At 39.9% G+C, this 17,553-nt stretch overlaps 1 protein-coding gene across 2 annotated transcripts in view; it reads left to right on the top strand.

The window, feature by feature from the left end:
• The window catches only part of SLC1A1 (solute carrier family 1 member 1), a 72,684-nt gene that overhangs the window by 21,212 nt on the left and 33,919 nt on the right, over positions 1-17,553 (top strand). For both annotated transcript variants that reach the window (XM_072992152.2, XM_072992151.2), the window contains exon 2: positions 8,258-8,398. In XM_072992152.2, coding sequence (XP_072848253.1) covers positions 8,344-8,398 — 55 coding nt within the window. In that variant the 5' untranslated portion in view covers positions 8,258-8,343. The remainder of the gene's footprint in view (positions 1-8,257; positions 8,399-17,553) is intronic.

Raw genomic sequence — 17,553 nt, 5'->3', positions numbered from 1 at the left:
ATAAACATCTTAAAACAGGATATATATCTGAAGAACAAAGAGAAAAATCATTGATGTGATTTCATTTCCCTTTTATTTGGATACTTTATATATTTAAAAGAATCAGAATTTTGTTTATTTCTGCAAGACATTAAAATGCTGTATGATAACTTACAGTGTTTTTGAAAATACAAACCAATTCAGGGCTATTCATGCAATGCTATAGCCACCAAGGGGCAGAGCGAGTAGCCCTAGGTTATCCATTAGGCAGAGCAGCACCCTGCATGGGTCCTTTGTGTTCAATTTGGCATTCTTGGCCTCAAAACATAAAAGTTAAAACTTGTCAGTTGAGAAAAGGAGACAAAACTAATAAAGTACAAGGAAGTCTGAGCTGGTATCAAAGGAACTGACAACTGAACACCTCAATTAAACCCAAGCCCTTCCTGCTCTCTGTGGAATGTCTCTGAATTTGATCACCAACCTGCAGCAGCTATTCTCCACTAGGAATGTGCCATTGGAAGGGGTGGTGGTGTTTTGTTTTGCTGCAAATCTTCGAATTTTCCATTCTGGGACAGATACCATACATACAGACATGTAAATATGCCTCACCTGAGAGAAAGGCCTGTTAGCCTTTCGTGGCCTATTATAGGCTAGTTCTGCCTAGCTTCCTGTCCAAAAAGGAAGCTCCCAGCAAGCACCAAGGCAGCTTCATTTTTGAATAGGTTGTCAACTTTTCCAGCTTAAGCCTTTGTCCCTGATAACCCACATTTAGGTAGATACAACTGTCTGTCAGGTAGGATTCCCTAAACGGAGAATTTTGGGAGCTGTTGTCCAAATTAAATTGGCACATCCATACCACATTTCATTTTCTTTTCTTTTTGAAAGCTGCACTGTGAGGTGAGGAACTTCTGTGGATTTTTATTTATTTGTTTGTTTGTTTGTTTGTTTGTTTGTTTGTTTGTTTGTTTGTTTATTTATTTATTTATTTATTTATTTATTTATTTATTTATTTATTTATTTATACCCCACCCATCTAGACCGAAGTCTACTCTGGGAGGCTAACAATAAAAAATGGAATAAAAACAAGTGAAAAACAACAATAGTAATGTGGCAGAAGATGGGGAAAAGAAAAAAAATTCAAGTGATGACAGGAGGGAAAGCCTGCCTAAAGAGCCAGGTCTTAAGTTTGCTCTTAAAAACACCCAGCAAGGAAGCCAGACAGATCTCTGGGGACAGATTGTTCCAAAGTCAAGGGGCCACTGCCGAGAAGGCCCGGTTTCTTGTTCTTTCTCTCCTGGCCTCCCTCAGCGTTAGGCCCCTCAGCCATCTGTCCTGGCTAGAACGAGTGGTTTGGGTAGATCTAGGTGGGAGGAGGCTTATTGCCTATGATTTGCTTTTTTTATCCTTTCAAAGAAGTTACACTGTTTATATAGTGGTGCTTCGCTTTACGATTGCCCCGCATTACGACGAATCTGCTTTACAACAATCTTTTTGCGATCGCAATTGCGATCGCAAAACTATGGTTTAAATGGGGGAATTTCGCTTTGCGATGATTGTTTCCCTGCTTCGGGAACCGATTATTCGCAAAATGACGATTTTCCAACAGCTGATCAGTGGTTTCAAAATGGCCAACGGGTAAATAAAATGGCTCCCCACTGTGTTTACGGACGGATTCCTCACTATACAGGCAGCGAAAATGGCCGCCGTATGGAGGATCTTCACTGGACAGTGAGTTTTAAGCCCATTGGAACGGATTTAAAGGCTTTCAGTGCATTTCAATAGGCTTTTTATTTTCGCTTTATGATATTTTCGCTTAACGGCGATTTTCCTGGAACGGATTATCGCCATTAAGCGAGGCACCGCTGTACCACTATGACTGTATCTGTATGTGCAGATGAGTTCCTGCATTCTTCTGACTATGTCAGAACTTCCCTTTAGGATGTTAGAGTCTATTTCCTCCCCCTGTCCTGGTCCTACTTTAATTCCATTTTTTAAAATAGTGGTGGTGGTATCGCTGCCAGTTCATAACATTCATCTCCTGACATTTTTCCTGTGTTCTCTGGGCTAGTGGTGGACAGATATTTCTACCAGAAACAGTTTTGATGGTGTTATGTAAGCCTGCTCACTCTGTCCCAACGCATAGATGTTTGTATTTCCTGAGTTGTGGGAATGGGGATTTTCACAGCGATATGGAGACATGCAAATACTGGTATGGACTCTGGCAAGCATGAGGTTGAAGTATATCTAAAAATGTATATCTAAAAATCCCAGTCTATGTACCTTTATTTAGGCATGGACTGGACTGAGGGGCAGGGCACATGTCCAGCGTTGACAGGTTTTCTGTTTTTAACAAACATAGGGCCTTTCTATGCAAGATGCTAAATTCATATCTAGAAAAAGGGCACCCTTTAGAGGAAACGACTTCTTGTTTATTCTAACGTAAGTTTGCTTCAGTCTGGTAAATTAGCTTCCATTTGTTTTGTAATATTTGTTTATTTATTTTGTATCATTTGTAGACTGCCTTTCTGCTAATGAGAGAACCCAAGGTGACTCACAGCGTTAAAGCAAATAATACTAAAAATGCAATACATTAAAGATTAAAAAGCAATTTAAGTGCAATAGCAATTACTATACATTAGGTAATTTAAAACATTGAAAACTTTAAAAGCGAACTCACTTAGCTAAATACTAGCATCCAGTGACTCTATCATGGTTATTAAAAATCTGCCTGAAGAGTTGGGTCTTCAGCTGTTGAAGAAAGGATGAAAGGGAGGGGGCTAATTGAACTTTCCAATGGAGAGCATTCCACAACCTGGGAGCAGCCACAGAGAAGGCCTTCTCTCATGTCTCCATCAAATGTCTTTGTGATGGCAATGGGACCAAGAGAAGGGCCTCCTCTGAAGATATTAAGGGCCAGGAAGGCTCATATAGAATAGGTTCTTCAGTGTGGCATTGCTTTCTTTTCTTTTCTTGTTTCTTTTCTTGTTTCTTGTTTCTTTTTTTTCTTTTTTCTTTTTTTCTCTTTTCTTTCTTTCTTTCTTTCTTTTTTTGCATGTTTGCTATTTCATGCATCTAACATTGAAAAAATTTCTGTTGTCCGGAGGGATAACAGTGTTGGAGGGAGAAATATGCATATGTTTTAACCATTAATTTGACCCATCAGTTTACACAGAACTCATGCTTTTGATCATGCATGGACTGAGCCTGGGACAGAGAATTTTTACAATAATAGTAACAGTGGTGGTGGCATCCGTAAAGATGATGATTTAAAATGGTGTGAAAGAGGAATGACATTTCTGTTCTAAACATTGTAGCCTCTGAAGAAAATCTGTTTTTGCACAATAAAGCTTATTAATTTAATATTTCTCTCTTTGTTCAGTTGTTCTACTTGTGTTGAATTTTAGACTGTAAACTCTATGAGCAGAGACAAAACCTCTCATATGTTGTAGAAAAGGTCTTCAGGTCTCAGGGCACTGGGTAGAGTCTCAGGGAATTGCAATGCTTTTCCAGCTCTCAAGGCCCACCTCAGTGACATCACAAGGGCTCATGCGGGTAATGTCACAAGGATCTGCACAGGTGCCATCACGTACATCTGCTCTCTGCTCCTAGGGTTCACCCTTAAAATCTTAGGCAACAGGATGTTGCTGTCCTGGTACATTACTTGAACATCCTGCTGAAAACTGTTTTATTAACACCAACAATAACAAACCCAACATTTATAACATAGTCAACACTTCTTCCAATAAGGGAATTGTAATTTAAAGGGCAGTATCCTGTTCGTTAGTCAATGAGGGGTTTTTATTAGGGAAATGTGATACATGGACCAGGCCTGATGGCCACTTTACTATTTTGTAAGGTTTGCTCAGTCATCTGTATTAATGAAAACCTGGCATAGCAGAGCTAGATTCACAGGACTGGGGCACCAGAACTTTCTGATTAGTGAGGATTAGGATATTATCTGACTCCCACTTCAGGCTCCCCTATTCCCTCAAGGTTTAAATGCAGTCTTCACTGTAGCTGGAGGAGAACGTTGTAAATTGTCATTAATGTAATCCCATAGTATTTGGAAGTGCCTTTGTCTAAAATGGGCAGGTAAACAATAGTAACACCTAGAACTACTTTATTGATATGGATTGCCTGAATTTTTATTAACCCTTGAGATGACTCCAGGGGTCCTAACAGTATCTTCAAAGGAATCTGTCATCCTTTTATCTTTTCTGTATAAGTCTTCAATATACTGTTTTCACCTTCTCTTTGTTTTATCCTGATCAGATAGTGTGTTTTCTTGTTGTTCTTCCAGCATTCCTAATCTAGGCATAAATTTCCCTTTGCTTTTTTTTATTTTCTGAAAGAGTTTTTCCTCTTTTGTTGTTCTCTTCCATTTCTTTGCACTAGCCATTATAATAGTTCTCTTTATTTGACAAGCTGCATTCGGGATTCAGACCCTACTTCTGTTGTCTTTTACTTTTGTTTCTCACCTCTCCTTCACAATTTTAAATGTCATCCATCCAGGTTTTTCTTTTCTTTTTGCTACAAGTATGTTGTGTTTTGGGTTTGGATTTTTTTTTCTTTCTTTCTTAATAATATCTCTAGTTTCATAGTTCTGGTTCATGGTCAGTTGAGTTTACTAATGCAAGTCTGTTCTTTACATGGACTTTAAATTCATCAGAAATATTGTTTAAAAGATTTTGGCACTTTCAGTGCTCTTCTTCAATTTACTGTAATGCTTAATACTAAGAGTCCAGGTTCAGTACCACACTGTGCTCCTGATCTTCTTTTGGCAGACAGAATGCAACTCAATCTCCTGCTTCGTTATGTAGTCAGTTTGATTTCTATATTGGCCATATATGTACATTCATCTGTTTAATTGTTTGAAGCATGTATTTGTGATAAACACATTTCTGACTTCACATAACTTTATGACTCATTCCCATTCCACTTCTATCCCCTAGGTGCACCTCCAATTTTCTTTGGACATGCAGCACTACCAATTGAGGCTCCTTCCATTTGGCCTCGCAGTGGCCCTGCAGGTCTTTACAAAATGTCTGGCCCCAATAGTAGCCTATCTCACAACCCAGTGAATGTCCATATTCCCTTGTATCAATAATTGGTTAGTACTATATAACTGGTTAGCACTATAGCATTAAACTGACACAGCACTAATTGAAATGCTTGTTATGCCTGGTCAGTTCCCTGCTATTTGACTTGCCAAACATTAAAAACATGGATTGGAATACTGGTGAAAATGGTAAGAGGGTGGTAATGAGGGAAGAGAAGAATGATGGTGAAGAGGGCCTGTGTGATGTGTAAACACTTGAAATACACCTTCCCAAGATAATTAAGCATTTATGTGTGACCTGTGGCAGCAATATAAATATTAGGGTGTAGGTATAGAGAGATTCACATCAGTCCTGGATAAACCTCTGTGTGGTCTATCTCTGAGGCAGCTGCCACTGTCAGTGTAGTGTGGGTTTGGTGGCAGAGCTTAATGCTGCCTAAGCCAGCTGCTTTTATCAACCTCTTTCTCCTTCCAGCTGCCCAATCATCTGCATACTCCAGCTGCTTTTCAGAGGAGGAGAAAAAGGAAGGTTGCCACAGCACCCTTCCCCCCAGCCCAGCATCCCTGCATCACCTTTGACCACCTTTGTGAATAATGCCCAGCCCAGAAGACCTTTGAGGCCAGGCATTATTCACACGTCTGGCAAATAAGCAGTTGGCTGTCAGCAAAAAAAAAAAAAAAAAAAAAAAAAAGACATGATCACCAGTATCTTCCTTCTCCTCCTCTTGGTGAGGAACGACATACAGCAGCTCTTCTCTTCTTGTCTCAGGCGGCAGGAGCACATGTGCTGCCACTGCTATAATAGCACAAACCCTCACTAGGAACAAACGAGTTGTTTTAATCAGACATCATCCATGTTTCTCTATGGTTGGCTATACCTTTTATATTGGGATTGCTGCTGGATAGCCCAGTGTTTTAGGTATCTAGCTGCAGAGCCAAAGGTTGGGAATCCGATTCCCCACTGTGCCTTCTGTAAGTAGAGCTGGCCTGTGCAGCTTTGGGCCAATTACACAGTCCCAGGGCGCCCCGAGAAAAAGGGAATGGCAAGTCACTTCTGTGTATTCTCTACCTGGAAACCCCTGAAAAGCTCACCAAAAGGTCAGAATTGATTTGATGGCACATCATCATCATCATTATGGCTCACTTTAAAGAGTTTTGCAGATTAATTTGAGAAGAGTTACCTAGTCACCTTCTCCAAATTGCTGTTCTCTGGGGAGAGGCATTTACCGTTAACACTGTCCAAACCTCTGTGGTGGTGTGTCCAGCCTAAAAATCCAATGTATTGTTTTGCTATCATATCCTTGGAGGTGGGGCAAGTACATCTAAGTCATTCTTATTTCACACTTTCAAAGTAATCCTACTCAAGACTAGGGTTAATTATTTGAGACCTCTCCTAGCTAAAACTGTCCTATACTAAGTAAACTAATTATTTATGCATGGTATTATTTTATTCATAATATGAATTAACAGTGTACTGTAGAACTCAGAACTTGGCTTTCATCTCTGTCTCTTCCTTTCTGAAACATTTTGTTGAAACAATATTTAATAAAATGGAAACTGAAACATGACTGTGTGATGTAAAACTAGTCCAGTTCATTTTTATCTATTGCTTTCAGATACAGTATCTAAAATAGTCAAAGAGCATATATTGCACAGAACAAAAAAGAGGACATAATGAAGGTCATTTTGTCCTTGCAAGTTTTTTCTAAGAGCTTAATATGCCTGTACGTAACTTTTTGTACTGTCATACCATCTATTGTGCAGTTTCAATTTCATGGGAATATAATTAGTATTGAATTGGCAACAAACTCTATCTATAAGGTTATTATTCTAAGGTAAAATTCATGAATCTTATGATTCTGCTGTTTAACCCTTTAGTTTCAATTTAGTGACCAAAATAGTAGAGATACAAAGCAAGAAAACTGGATCTAGACAACTGTAAAACCATTTGTGAAACAAATCAGCTTTGAACCAATTGCATCCTTGTTTTCTCTGAAAAAACAACATCCTATGCTCTGTACTTCTTATAGTTTTGCTATATTTTAACTATGACTACCAAAGTTGTGATTTTTCAGAGTTTTCACAATAAAAATACTGCACCATATGTTGCAGCATAGTTAATTTATTAATTGAATCTTTGATGTGAATCCTCCCCTTTCCAACTTGTAATTAGTTTTGGTGTTCATGCTGTAGCAAATTGCTAGGTAAAAATTTGTTTAAAAAGTTTGTCTGCATATAAGTTGCTGACCCTGTGACAGATGGATATTGCAGGTATTTTACTGGCTATTCAGTGGAATAAATGTCTTTCTAGCTTTCAGCTTTTTGCTTCAGTTTACTGTTTCTTCATTGTCAGAGTATGACAGTGTGTGGTGTATTGCCCAGGCAACCTCAGATTACCGTACCACATGTTTTTCATACATATGTGTGCTTCCTATCCTTGTACTTTTAAGTTCTTTTTGTTCATACTCTCTATATTGCCCCTTGTGCAAGTTGCAGGTGCAGTTATCAGTGATGATCTGGTAGGCAGTTTAGATCTCTTAGGAGCATTCTAATTCAAAACTTTAAAATATATATATATTCTGAGAGGAGACAGACATCACCAGACTCATGTTCCCAAGTGCTGCTGGACTTTAACAAGCTGAGCCAGTTGAGCCAGAAATCAGGGATTCTAGAACATGGACTCATATAAGACGCGATGAACCAAATTTGGGAACCATTGTGCTAAAGTAATAACTATTTAAAGAGCAGTAAACATTTCCTCTTAATGTAGCTTAATGTTCAGAACATTGTGTTTGGATCAAGAAATCCACCTTTGGAAGGCATTGGCAAAAGCTTACTTTCCTGCCAGCTCCCTCAAGGGTCATGGGTCACTGGGTTGACGGGAGTGAGTGGACTGGAGCATGGTACTGGGAACTGAGGGGGCAGGAGAGATTGGAGAAAAAGATAGGTGGAGGCATGCTTTGTTGCACTTTAAAAAGGTGCCTCACCCAGTTTTTCCGGAATCTCCCCTTTCTCACTCAGCTGCTGGTGCCATCAGCCATTCCATCGCAGGATTCCTGATCTTAGAGGAAATAATTTAAGGACAGTTAAGGTCTGTTGGGAGACTGGGTGGGAACGTAAGCTTCCATATAAACATTTTTACTGGTTGATGCCTGTATTCAACCCTTAGTTTCCTTCTCTTTGCTAATATTAAATCCACTGTTTTATTTTATCTTTTAGGCATTGGACTGGGAGTTGCTGTTCGGGAATATGGGGAACTTTCCAATCTGGACAAATTTTATTTTGCATTTCCAGGAGAGGTTCTAATGAGAATGCTCAAGCTCATTATATTACCATTAATTATATCAAGCATGATAACAGGTAAGACAAAGCATTTGAGTCTAATGAAATATTAGGGTGATATTTATTTATTTATTTATTTATTTATTTATTTATTTATTTATTTATTTAACATATGCCGCCCACTCTACCCAAAGGTCTCTGGGTGGCTTACAACAATTAAAATAAAATAAAAAGATAAAACAATTTAAATACAATTAAAATAGATACTCTAAAAATTGCCACCAGGACCCACACTGGATATTATTTCAATTAAAAGCCTTCTGGAACAGGAAGGTTTTGACCTGGTGTCGAACTGTCATCAGCATCGGCGCCAGACGAATCTCAGTCGGGAGGGCATTCCATAGTCTGGAGGCAGCTGCCGAAAAGGCCCTTTGTCTACAAGCCATCCCTCTTACCTCCTTGAGGGATGGCTCTTTCAAAAGGACGCCCTGGCTATATCTTATCTGCCAGGTAGGCTCACATGGAAGGAAGCGGTCCTTCAGGTACCCAGGGCCCAAGCCGTTTAGGGCTTTATATGTCAAAACAATATATTTTGTTGTTTATCATTATTTTAATTATTCTTATTTCTGCAAATACATCTGTGTGGTTAAAAGGAGCTTTCAGCATTTAAACATTGGTCCTAGGTCACATTAACTCTATTTAAGTCAGTTTTTGTTATAGATTCACTGACTGGTGGGAGAAGACTGAATGGCATTTTCCCAGGTGGCTCAAATTAAATCCTAGGAGTCCAGGGCATGTTGGTGTGAGAGGCCAGACTGGGACTCAGCCAGTACTTGCAGACAATGGACAGTTCCTCCTGTATCTATTTACCACTCTCTTTCTTGATTAGAGAGAGAGAGAGTGGCAGACAAGGGAATTTCTGGTTATCTTCAATAACTGAATGATCCAAGATAATATTACCCTTTACAGGGGGTGGGACTCCTTGAATCTTTGGTTGGCAGGTCACTCTAGTATTCTGTGGGCCCATTTAGGCCAACTGGCTGAACTGAACCAACGCTTACATTGTGTGTCTGAGTAGATAAAACATATGTTCTCAATTCTTTTTTCTTTTGAAAAAAATATATAGTTCCAGCTAAATTGTTCTATCATCACAATGTCGTTAAAAACACCCTAAGCCTGTATTTGCTTATTTTATAATGTAGTGTGCTGATGTTCCACCCACTGATACTGTCCATAAAATTAGACATGGACTTTTGTTTTGTAGCGCCAGAGTTTGATTCTGTGCTGTGCCTTCTTGACAGGGGCTGAACTCAATGATCTCTAGCAGTGGTCCCCAACCTTTTCTGAGTCATGGACTGATGGGGGGCTCTGTGCATGGGGGGCAGGGTTCCCCCACACTCATGGAGGGCCAGGGCTCCGCCGAGCTTATGGAGGGCCAGGGCATGCTCGCGGAGGGGAGGGGCGCACTCATGCACATGCACAGAAGTGCTGGGCACGCTTGCGGAGGGGTTGAGCATGCATACGTGAAATGGCAGAGCGCGCTTGTGGAGGGATGGGGCACACTCGCACACATGCATGAAGGGGCAGAGTGTGCTTGTGGAGGGGAGGGGTGTGAATGTGTGAAGGGGCAGAGCGTGCCTGCAGAGGGGTGGGTGCGCTTGGATGCATGCGTGGAGGGGCAGAGCACAATCGCATGCATGTGCAAAGAGGCAGGGTGCCCTTGCGGAGGGGAGGGGCACATGTGCATGCAGGTGGCGGGCCATGCGTGTGGGTGGGGTGGGTGGAGTGCATGGGGGGGCAGGAGATCTGTCTCTGCGGCCTAGTCCTGCCATGGCCACGGACCGGCACCAAGCCCGTGGACCAGGGCTTGGGGACCCCTGATCTATAGGGTCACTTCCAGCTCTGCAGTTCTTAGCTTAGTTTAGCTTAGCTTAGTTTAGTTTAGTTTAAGTTATACACCAGCTTTAGAGAAATAATAACAGAGAGGCTTGCAACCTGTTCAGTTCTTTCACATTTATTGCATTCTGTTCATTGAACAATAAAGCTGCTGATGTAAATGAACAGAATTTTGGAAAACTATAGTTTCTTTATTCTTTTGTGTGTGCTTTATTTGTGACTGCCAATAAATGAAGATGCAGCCATTTAACCATTGCAAACAATTCTCTTTTCTCTCCATTACTAATAATTATTATGAATAGTAAACCTTTCAGGAAGGTATGTAGCATATGAATAGTAAAATATGGATGGACTAAGTTCTACTAAAACTATAATTATTTTAGCTTTTACTTCATAGTGCCGTGTGATACATTTCCTCTTTTGATAACTAATCCCATTTAAGTGGCTAGCAGGTTTAACTCTAAATACCTATTTATGATGTACTTATGGGGACACAGAAGAAGCCTTCCCGAAGAATGTGAGCACTATGAAAACATATGGGCAGTGACAGCATTCTTACACCTTGGAAGCACAACTGAATTGCTTCTGATGAGAACAAAGATTATATCTTTTATTTCAAGTATGATATAGGGCTGTGTTGTCTTGTTGACAAAAATGTTTGGAATGTAATGGCACTGGGGGGGAATTACCCTGTATTTTTGAAAATGTATTTTTGCAGCCGTTTTCATCACTGATCCATAACTTTTGTACCACTATTCTGAAATAAAACATTTACATTTTTCTTCCAGTGCTAGACTTAGGCCGTCCCTCCATCATAGGAAGGATGATGACTGCTCAGAGATCAGAGAGCCAACTGCCCTTTGCCCTAATATATGGACATTATACATATTGTTAGTACTCATGAAAATTCTGAAAGGCAGTGTTCATTTTCAATATGCAGCTTATGATAGTGACATCACACAACAAAATATTTCTTCTGTGTGGCCTTGAAGGCTGTCCTGCTTTTTTCTGCTATGATACCTTACTATACTGAAGGTTGGTTTGTTTATTTTACATGAGAGGAAACTAGGAGAATAGTTTGCAATACAAATACTACCCACTGCCTGCAGGGGGGAAAGTGGTGAAGTCTAGAACGTGCGTGCGTGTGTAATTTTTGAACAACCTTTTAGGGAGATCAAGGCAGTAGACTGCCGCGTTCTAGGCTTCGCCGCTTTCCCCCCTGCAGGCATATATATATATATATCTTCCCAGCAGGAGTGGCAACTTCATTTCTCTTCATCTCTTTTTAAAGGGCTGAAAGCTGATGGCAGCACAAGGAATGCTCCTGAGAGGGTAGTTCACTAAAGAGGATCTTGCAGGCATTTTTGTCTTCCCAGGATAACTTTCCCACCCTTTGATCCCTGCTCTTCAAGCACATTCTTCCTCCTCACATCTTTCCATTCTCTCCAGTTCGGTGCCTTCCAGCGTTGCTTCTCACCCCTGTGACAGGAAAGCTTGAACCAGCTTGCAAGTCCTGCCACATGCTGCCACCTCTGCTGCTACATCCCCTTCTTTTTTTTCTTTCTTCCTTGGTGAATGTTTCCTTTCCTTTTCCCCTGCCTGCTTCTAACTGAAACCTCTCCACTGTTAATTTCAGTTCTACACTCACGCATCTTTCAGTGGACTTGGTGGCCACTGTGGGGCAATGTAATGCATATTTTTAAACACATACATTTTAAATATTAGAACATTTGAATTGAATTAACTACCCTGAAGGTAATATGGAGATGGTATTTAACACCGGTAAAACTGAATATAATTAAAAAAAAATGTATCGCCACTATGTTGGAGCGGCAAAAAAGAGAAGGGGGCGTATTTGCATATGTGGTGGCTATGTGAAGTAAGTAAGAAAGAATGGATGCAAATTTTTAAAGAAATAAGGGAAATAACTTGATTAAATATTCGAATGTCCCCATCAATGGCTTTATTGAACATGGTTAAGAAAGATCAAATGTTGAAAGAAAGTAAAGATTTAATTGTAATAATGGTTAAGGCAGCAAGGTTAATCTTTGCAAGAAACTGGAAAAATGATAACCAATTTAATTTAGAGGAATGGTATAGAGAATTATGGGATACGGCAATTAATGATAAATTGACATGTGATATGAAAGTAAGAAGAGGCCTATCAAAAATAATGATTTTAAGAAAATATGGAGTGTATTCTTGGAATATGTATTTTGGAGACGGAAGGGGCATACACCAAGGGAAGAAACAATGAAGTTTTGTGTTGTGTAGATTGGATGTTTCTTTAATAAAAAAAATTTAAAAAAGAATTAACTACCCTGGTATCCAGTGGCCTCAGTGGCCACTGGCCGAAGCCAGCATTCATCTCCTCACAGACAGTTCATGTATTACCTGTTCAGTTAAATGAGGACAGGAGTGGGGAGGGCGATGTTACCAGGACTACTTTACCCAGGAGGCTAACTGTGCCCACCTTGCAGTGTGAAAAAGACATGGGCAGTGGGAAGACAGGGAGAGAGTTTCTTTACTATCACCCCAAGCGGAAGGCCCCTTCTTCAAGACTGTGAAATGTGTAAAAAATTAGTGAGGTTCTTCAGGTGTACAACAATGAGCAATGCACATTGGAAAAAATAACAAGCCATGTAGACAAGATGCTGCAATCAGTTAAAAAGATAGGTGATCATGTATGATAAAGGGAGGATGAAAATGGACATTGTGGTAAGAGGAAATTTTCCCATAGTTTGTATGGTTGTTAAGACTGCCTCTAAGAAAGGACAGATAACATTAAAATCAAAGCAGGTGAGTGGAAGAGTGATTGGTTGTGTTTAATTTTGCAAAAATGAGAAGCTGTAGAAGTTATATTACATTTAGAATATTGTAAAGATGACATCTAGTATGCAGTATTTGCTTCCTCCCCCCCCCATCTTCCTCGCTTCCTCTCTCAAGACTGAGAATCTTGCATATACAGTAGTTTTTCTTCTACTTGGGATGGGATCCTTTTATTTAATAACTTTTTAAAAATCTGCTGATGCCACTTTGTTTTGTGTGTATATACTACAGTGGTGCCCCGTATAGCGAGGTTAATCCGTTCCGGATTAACCTTCGCTATACGAAAACATCGCTGTGCGGGTAAGGAAAGCCTATTGGAACGCATTAAACTTAGTTTAATGCGTTCCAATAAGCGTCCAAACTTACCCCTCCAGCGATGTTTTCGCGTCCGGCGGCCATTTTGGAGCCGCCGATCAGCTGACCCGAAATGCCCCCCCGCAGCGTTTTCGCGACCTCCGTAAGCAAAGGGAGGGCGCGAAAACACTGATAGGGGCCATTTCGGGTCATGCGGCGGCCATTTTGGAGCCACCAATCAGCTGTTCGGCGGCTCCAAAATGGCCGCCGGACGCCCCAATCATCGCAAAGCGAGTGCGGCGATTGGGGCAGATCCATATAGCGATCCCCAAAAAGGGATCGCTATACGGATTCTTCGTTAAACGGTGCGCTCGTTAAGCGAGGCACCACTGTATTTTGGCTACACAATCACTGGCACTCTCCCTAGCAGGGTGGATAAAAATCAATTATTTTTAAATCAATTTTTAAAAATAGTTTTTTATTTAAATAGTCAAAACCTCTGATTTTTTACATATAAGTCATGATTTATATCAATTTGATATATACCAATGGAGTTGGTAAAAAGAAGAAATTACATAGATATACCATTTGACTAAATATGCATGAGAGTATAAAATTATCCTGACTGCATGGCAGTGAAAGCAGAAGTGAAAGTTTAACTTCCTGCCTCCATCATGTCCTCAAGCAGCTGCTCAGCTCAGTTTGGTAAGCAGTGTTGGGATTGTTTCAATTTATTGCAGAGAACACAGTATTATAACCCTTGCAGGTTCACTGAGACAGATTTGCTAAACACTTTAAAGATAAAATTGTGTAGTTCTATGCCAATTCAAACACCATCAGTGTCAGCACATCGTCTCGTCCTTTTGTGGGATCAGCTCCATTTTCTTTGTAACTGATACACAGGAATGTCCATGAACTACCATGTCTCTATGGACCCTTCCCTTCAAGGCTTCTTTAAGGTGGCTGGGGAGGGATAGTAATTGGACCAGAGGAATGATGAATGCAACACTGCATGATGGCATGATCTTTGACCTTCCCTTGGACCAGAGATTTATGCCAACTTTCATCTAATTACAGTGCTTCCCCCATAGTTACAGGCACTTGTGGATGAAACTGATTACCTTAATCTATTCCAGTCTGTGTTCACTTGCAGTATCTGCTTTCAATATTTACTTATTTGAGTATAATTCAGATGTAGCAAAATTAGGGATATTAGCTACAAAGTCATGATTTCAAAAATTATCAGAACGAATAGAAAGGAAGGCAAGATGATACATTTGGCCACAGTAAACACAGGTTGGAATTTATTATAGTTCATCCTGACAACAAACTAGTCAATAAAGCAAAATTTTGAGCATCAGAGATCGAACTAGATAAAATGCAGAGAGATGGCAAACCAGAGAGCAAAATGGTATTAAGGACCAAGTAGATGTGTGGTGTTGTGTATGAAAAATCAGCACCCATATTCTTTTAGATCTTAAAAGGGTCATCATGGGAGTTAAGTGAATGGGATTGAGACTACTGTGCACAGAAAGTTAAACCTCTGTCCCTTGTTTTCCTTGATCTTAGAGAAAATCTACTGAACCTCCCTTCTTATCATAGCACCCCAACTGCAGACAAGCTGCTGCTAAAGTCTAGGCAAACTGTAGGAACAGCCTCTAGTCTAGAGCAGTGACTTGCAGGTTAGAAGTTGTAGCGGGTGAGTGGGATGGAAGTAGAAACTCCAGTACTGTATGTACATTTACATGCTTGCACCAGCCAACATGAATTATTTAATTAAACTCAGCCTAAAGCATCTAGTAATGACACCAACATATAATTAATCTTTTAGGGACTGCTGGGTATCATTATATGAAGTGGGTATGAATTATTATGCCTGTGCTAACAAAGGAATGGCTGAATTATTGTTAGAAAAACCATATCTACTTGGTCCCTAATACCATTTTGCTCCCTGGTTTGCTGTCTCTCTACATTTTATCTAATTTGGACTCTGTACTGGGTAACATCATTGTTTAGAGATAAGGTAACTCTTAAAACAGAACTGCCTTCTAAATGTCTGCAGCTATTTGATAGCTTTATACAGTCAGAAAATGCAGACCTTCTTGTACTTTTTCCTTCAGTTTTGCATTGCCCTCCTTTCTCCCAGCAGTATTGCTTCCCAGCACAGGTTTTCCAGGAGGGCTTGCCAATATTTCTGAGAGGTATTTCAGTGGTGCAGGTGGCTGCAGAGGGGAGGAGGGAATCGGAGACTCTGCATTCATGGAATTCCTTCTGGTCATTAATGCTGGAATCCAAGCAATAGTCACTCCTCATATTGGAGTACACACCACTCAGTTATTAAATATTTCAAATATGTACATTCTTAAGTTTTTTTTTTTAAAAAAAGTAAAAAACACAATATGAACAAAGTAACAAAAGGAAATGTTTCTTCCTTTTGTCTTTACCTAACCAATGATCTCCAAAAAAGGGACTACCCACTGAACTACCATTTTAGCATTCCAAAAACCTTCTTCAAATGTACTCACATATACCCCGTTTCCCCGAAAGTAAGACCTAACCTGAAAATAAGCCCTAGTATGGTTTTTCAGGATGCTCGTCATATATAAGCCCTACCCCAAAAATGAGCCCTAGTTAAGTGAAACCCCACCCTACACCATTGTGCAGCAACCAGAAGATGACATGAATGTAAAATAAAACATATCCTGAAAATAAGCCCTAATACATTTTTGGAGCAAAAATTTATATAAGACCCTGCCTTATTTTCGGGGAAACACAGTACGATACGTCTCACATATATGCATCTTCCAGTTTTGTTTAACTTTATAAGATTGTCATCCTCATCATTTTAGAACTGCAGAGCTGGAAGAGATCCTATGGATAATCGAGTCCAGCCATTGTCAGAGACGCACAGTGGGGAATCTAATTCCCAACATCTGGCTCTTCAGCCAGATTAAGATACAATTTCCTTTAAAAAAATCTTTTTTTCTTTCCATTTTTTGCATTTGTTAATTTTGCCGCCAGCATCATGCTAGTGTCTCCTTTTCAAAGAGAAAGGTGGGGTACAAACAAACAAACAAACAAAGAAATACATCCTATATCATATAGTATGCAAAAGAGGCACTTTTTTCTTTAATACCATTCCCTCAGTACACTAATAAATATATCTTAGTATCTAATGGAAGATGCAGAAACAAGACTCGGTAATACCTTTATTCCACCATTAAATATTAAAAACAGACAAGTATTTGAGTCCAGCTTGGCCCTTCTCCGGGTTGGACATTGCAGAACTTGTGTGAGGGGAAGGAGAAAAGTCCAAAAAGTTATCTAAATGAAGCATTACAGTTTTATAGTATACAGTATGTTGATGTCCCATGATGGAAATTCCAAGCTTGTTGCATCAGTCTAAGGTGTCGTGTTTCTCTTCAAGCAGTGCAGGATTAATGGTCTTCCCCCATCCTTTTAGGAAAAGACTTTCCAGTCCTCTGGTGCCTTCCCTGGTGCCTTTTGTTGAAGCATACAACTGCTGTTTGACTGGGAGCAAAGGTATCCAGAAACATGGCAGTACCTATACCTGAAGATTGTTTAGTTGACACAGTAGATCTCTTTGTTCCTATCAGAAACACCACAATAAAATTAATAAATATATCAGATAATTTTTGCCCAGTAACAGGCAACGTCAAGAGTATTTGGGGCTGCTAACATCAAATATTCCATAGTACATACTGAGAGGCGTAGAGTACACTGAGCTGGGTAGATAGCTCAGTGACTTGGGTATCTGGCTGCAGAGCCAGACGTTGGGAATTCCAATTCCCTACTATGTATGTAGTAGACAGCATAAAGTAGACAGAACAGACAGCCTGTGTGGCCTTGGGCTAACAGCACAGTCCCGGAATGCCCCCAGAACAAGAGAATGGTAAAAAAAAAACTTCTGTGTATTCTTGGTCTAGAAAACCCTGGTAGGGATTGCCGTAAATTAAAATCAACTTGATGGCAAAGTAGTAGTAGTAGTAGTAGTAGTAGTAGTAGTAGTAGTAGTAGTAGTAGTAGTAGTAGTAGTAGTAGTACTCAAAAACACCAGGCACAATCAAAATTATAAAAACATTGACTGGTATTATGTAACAGATACAAGTTTTAACCAACAACCTAAGTGTCTGTTAAATATCAGCAGACAATTTCATCTTTTTTCTTGGCAGAGTTGATATTTGCTGTTAGCA

This window comes from Pogona vitticeps, chromosome 2 (genome assembly GCF_051106095.1).
Source record: "Pogona vitticeps strain Pit_001003342236 chromosome 2, PviZW2.1, whole genome shotgun sequence".
Classification (NCBI taxonomy): Eukaryota; Metazoa; Chordata; class Lepidosauria; order Squamata; family Agamidae; genus Pogona; species Pogona vitticeps.
Note: the sequence above shows the minus strand (reverse complement) of the source record. Positions and strands in the feature narration are given on the sequence as shown.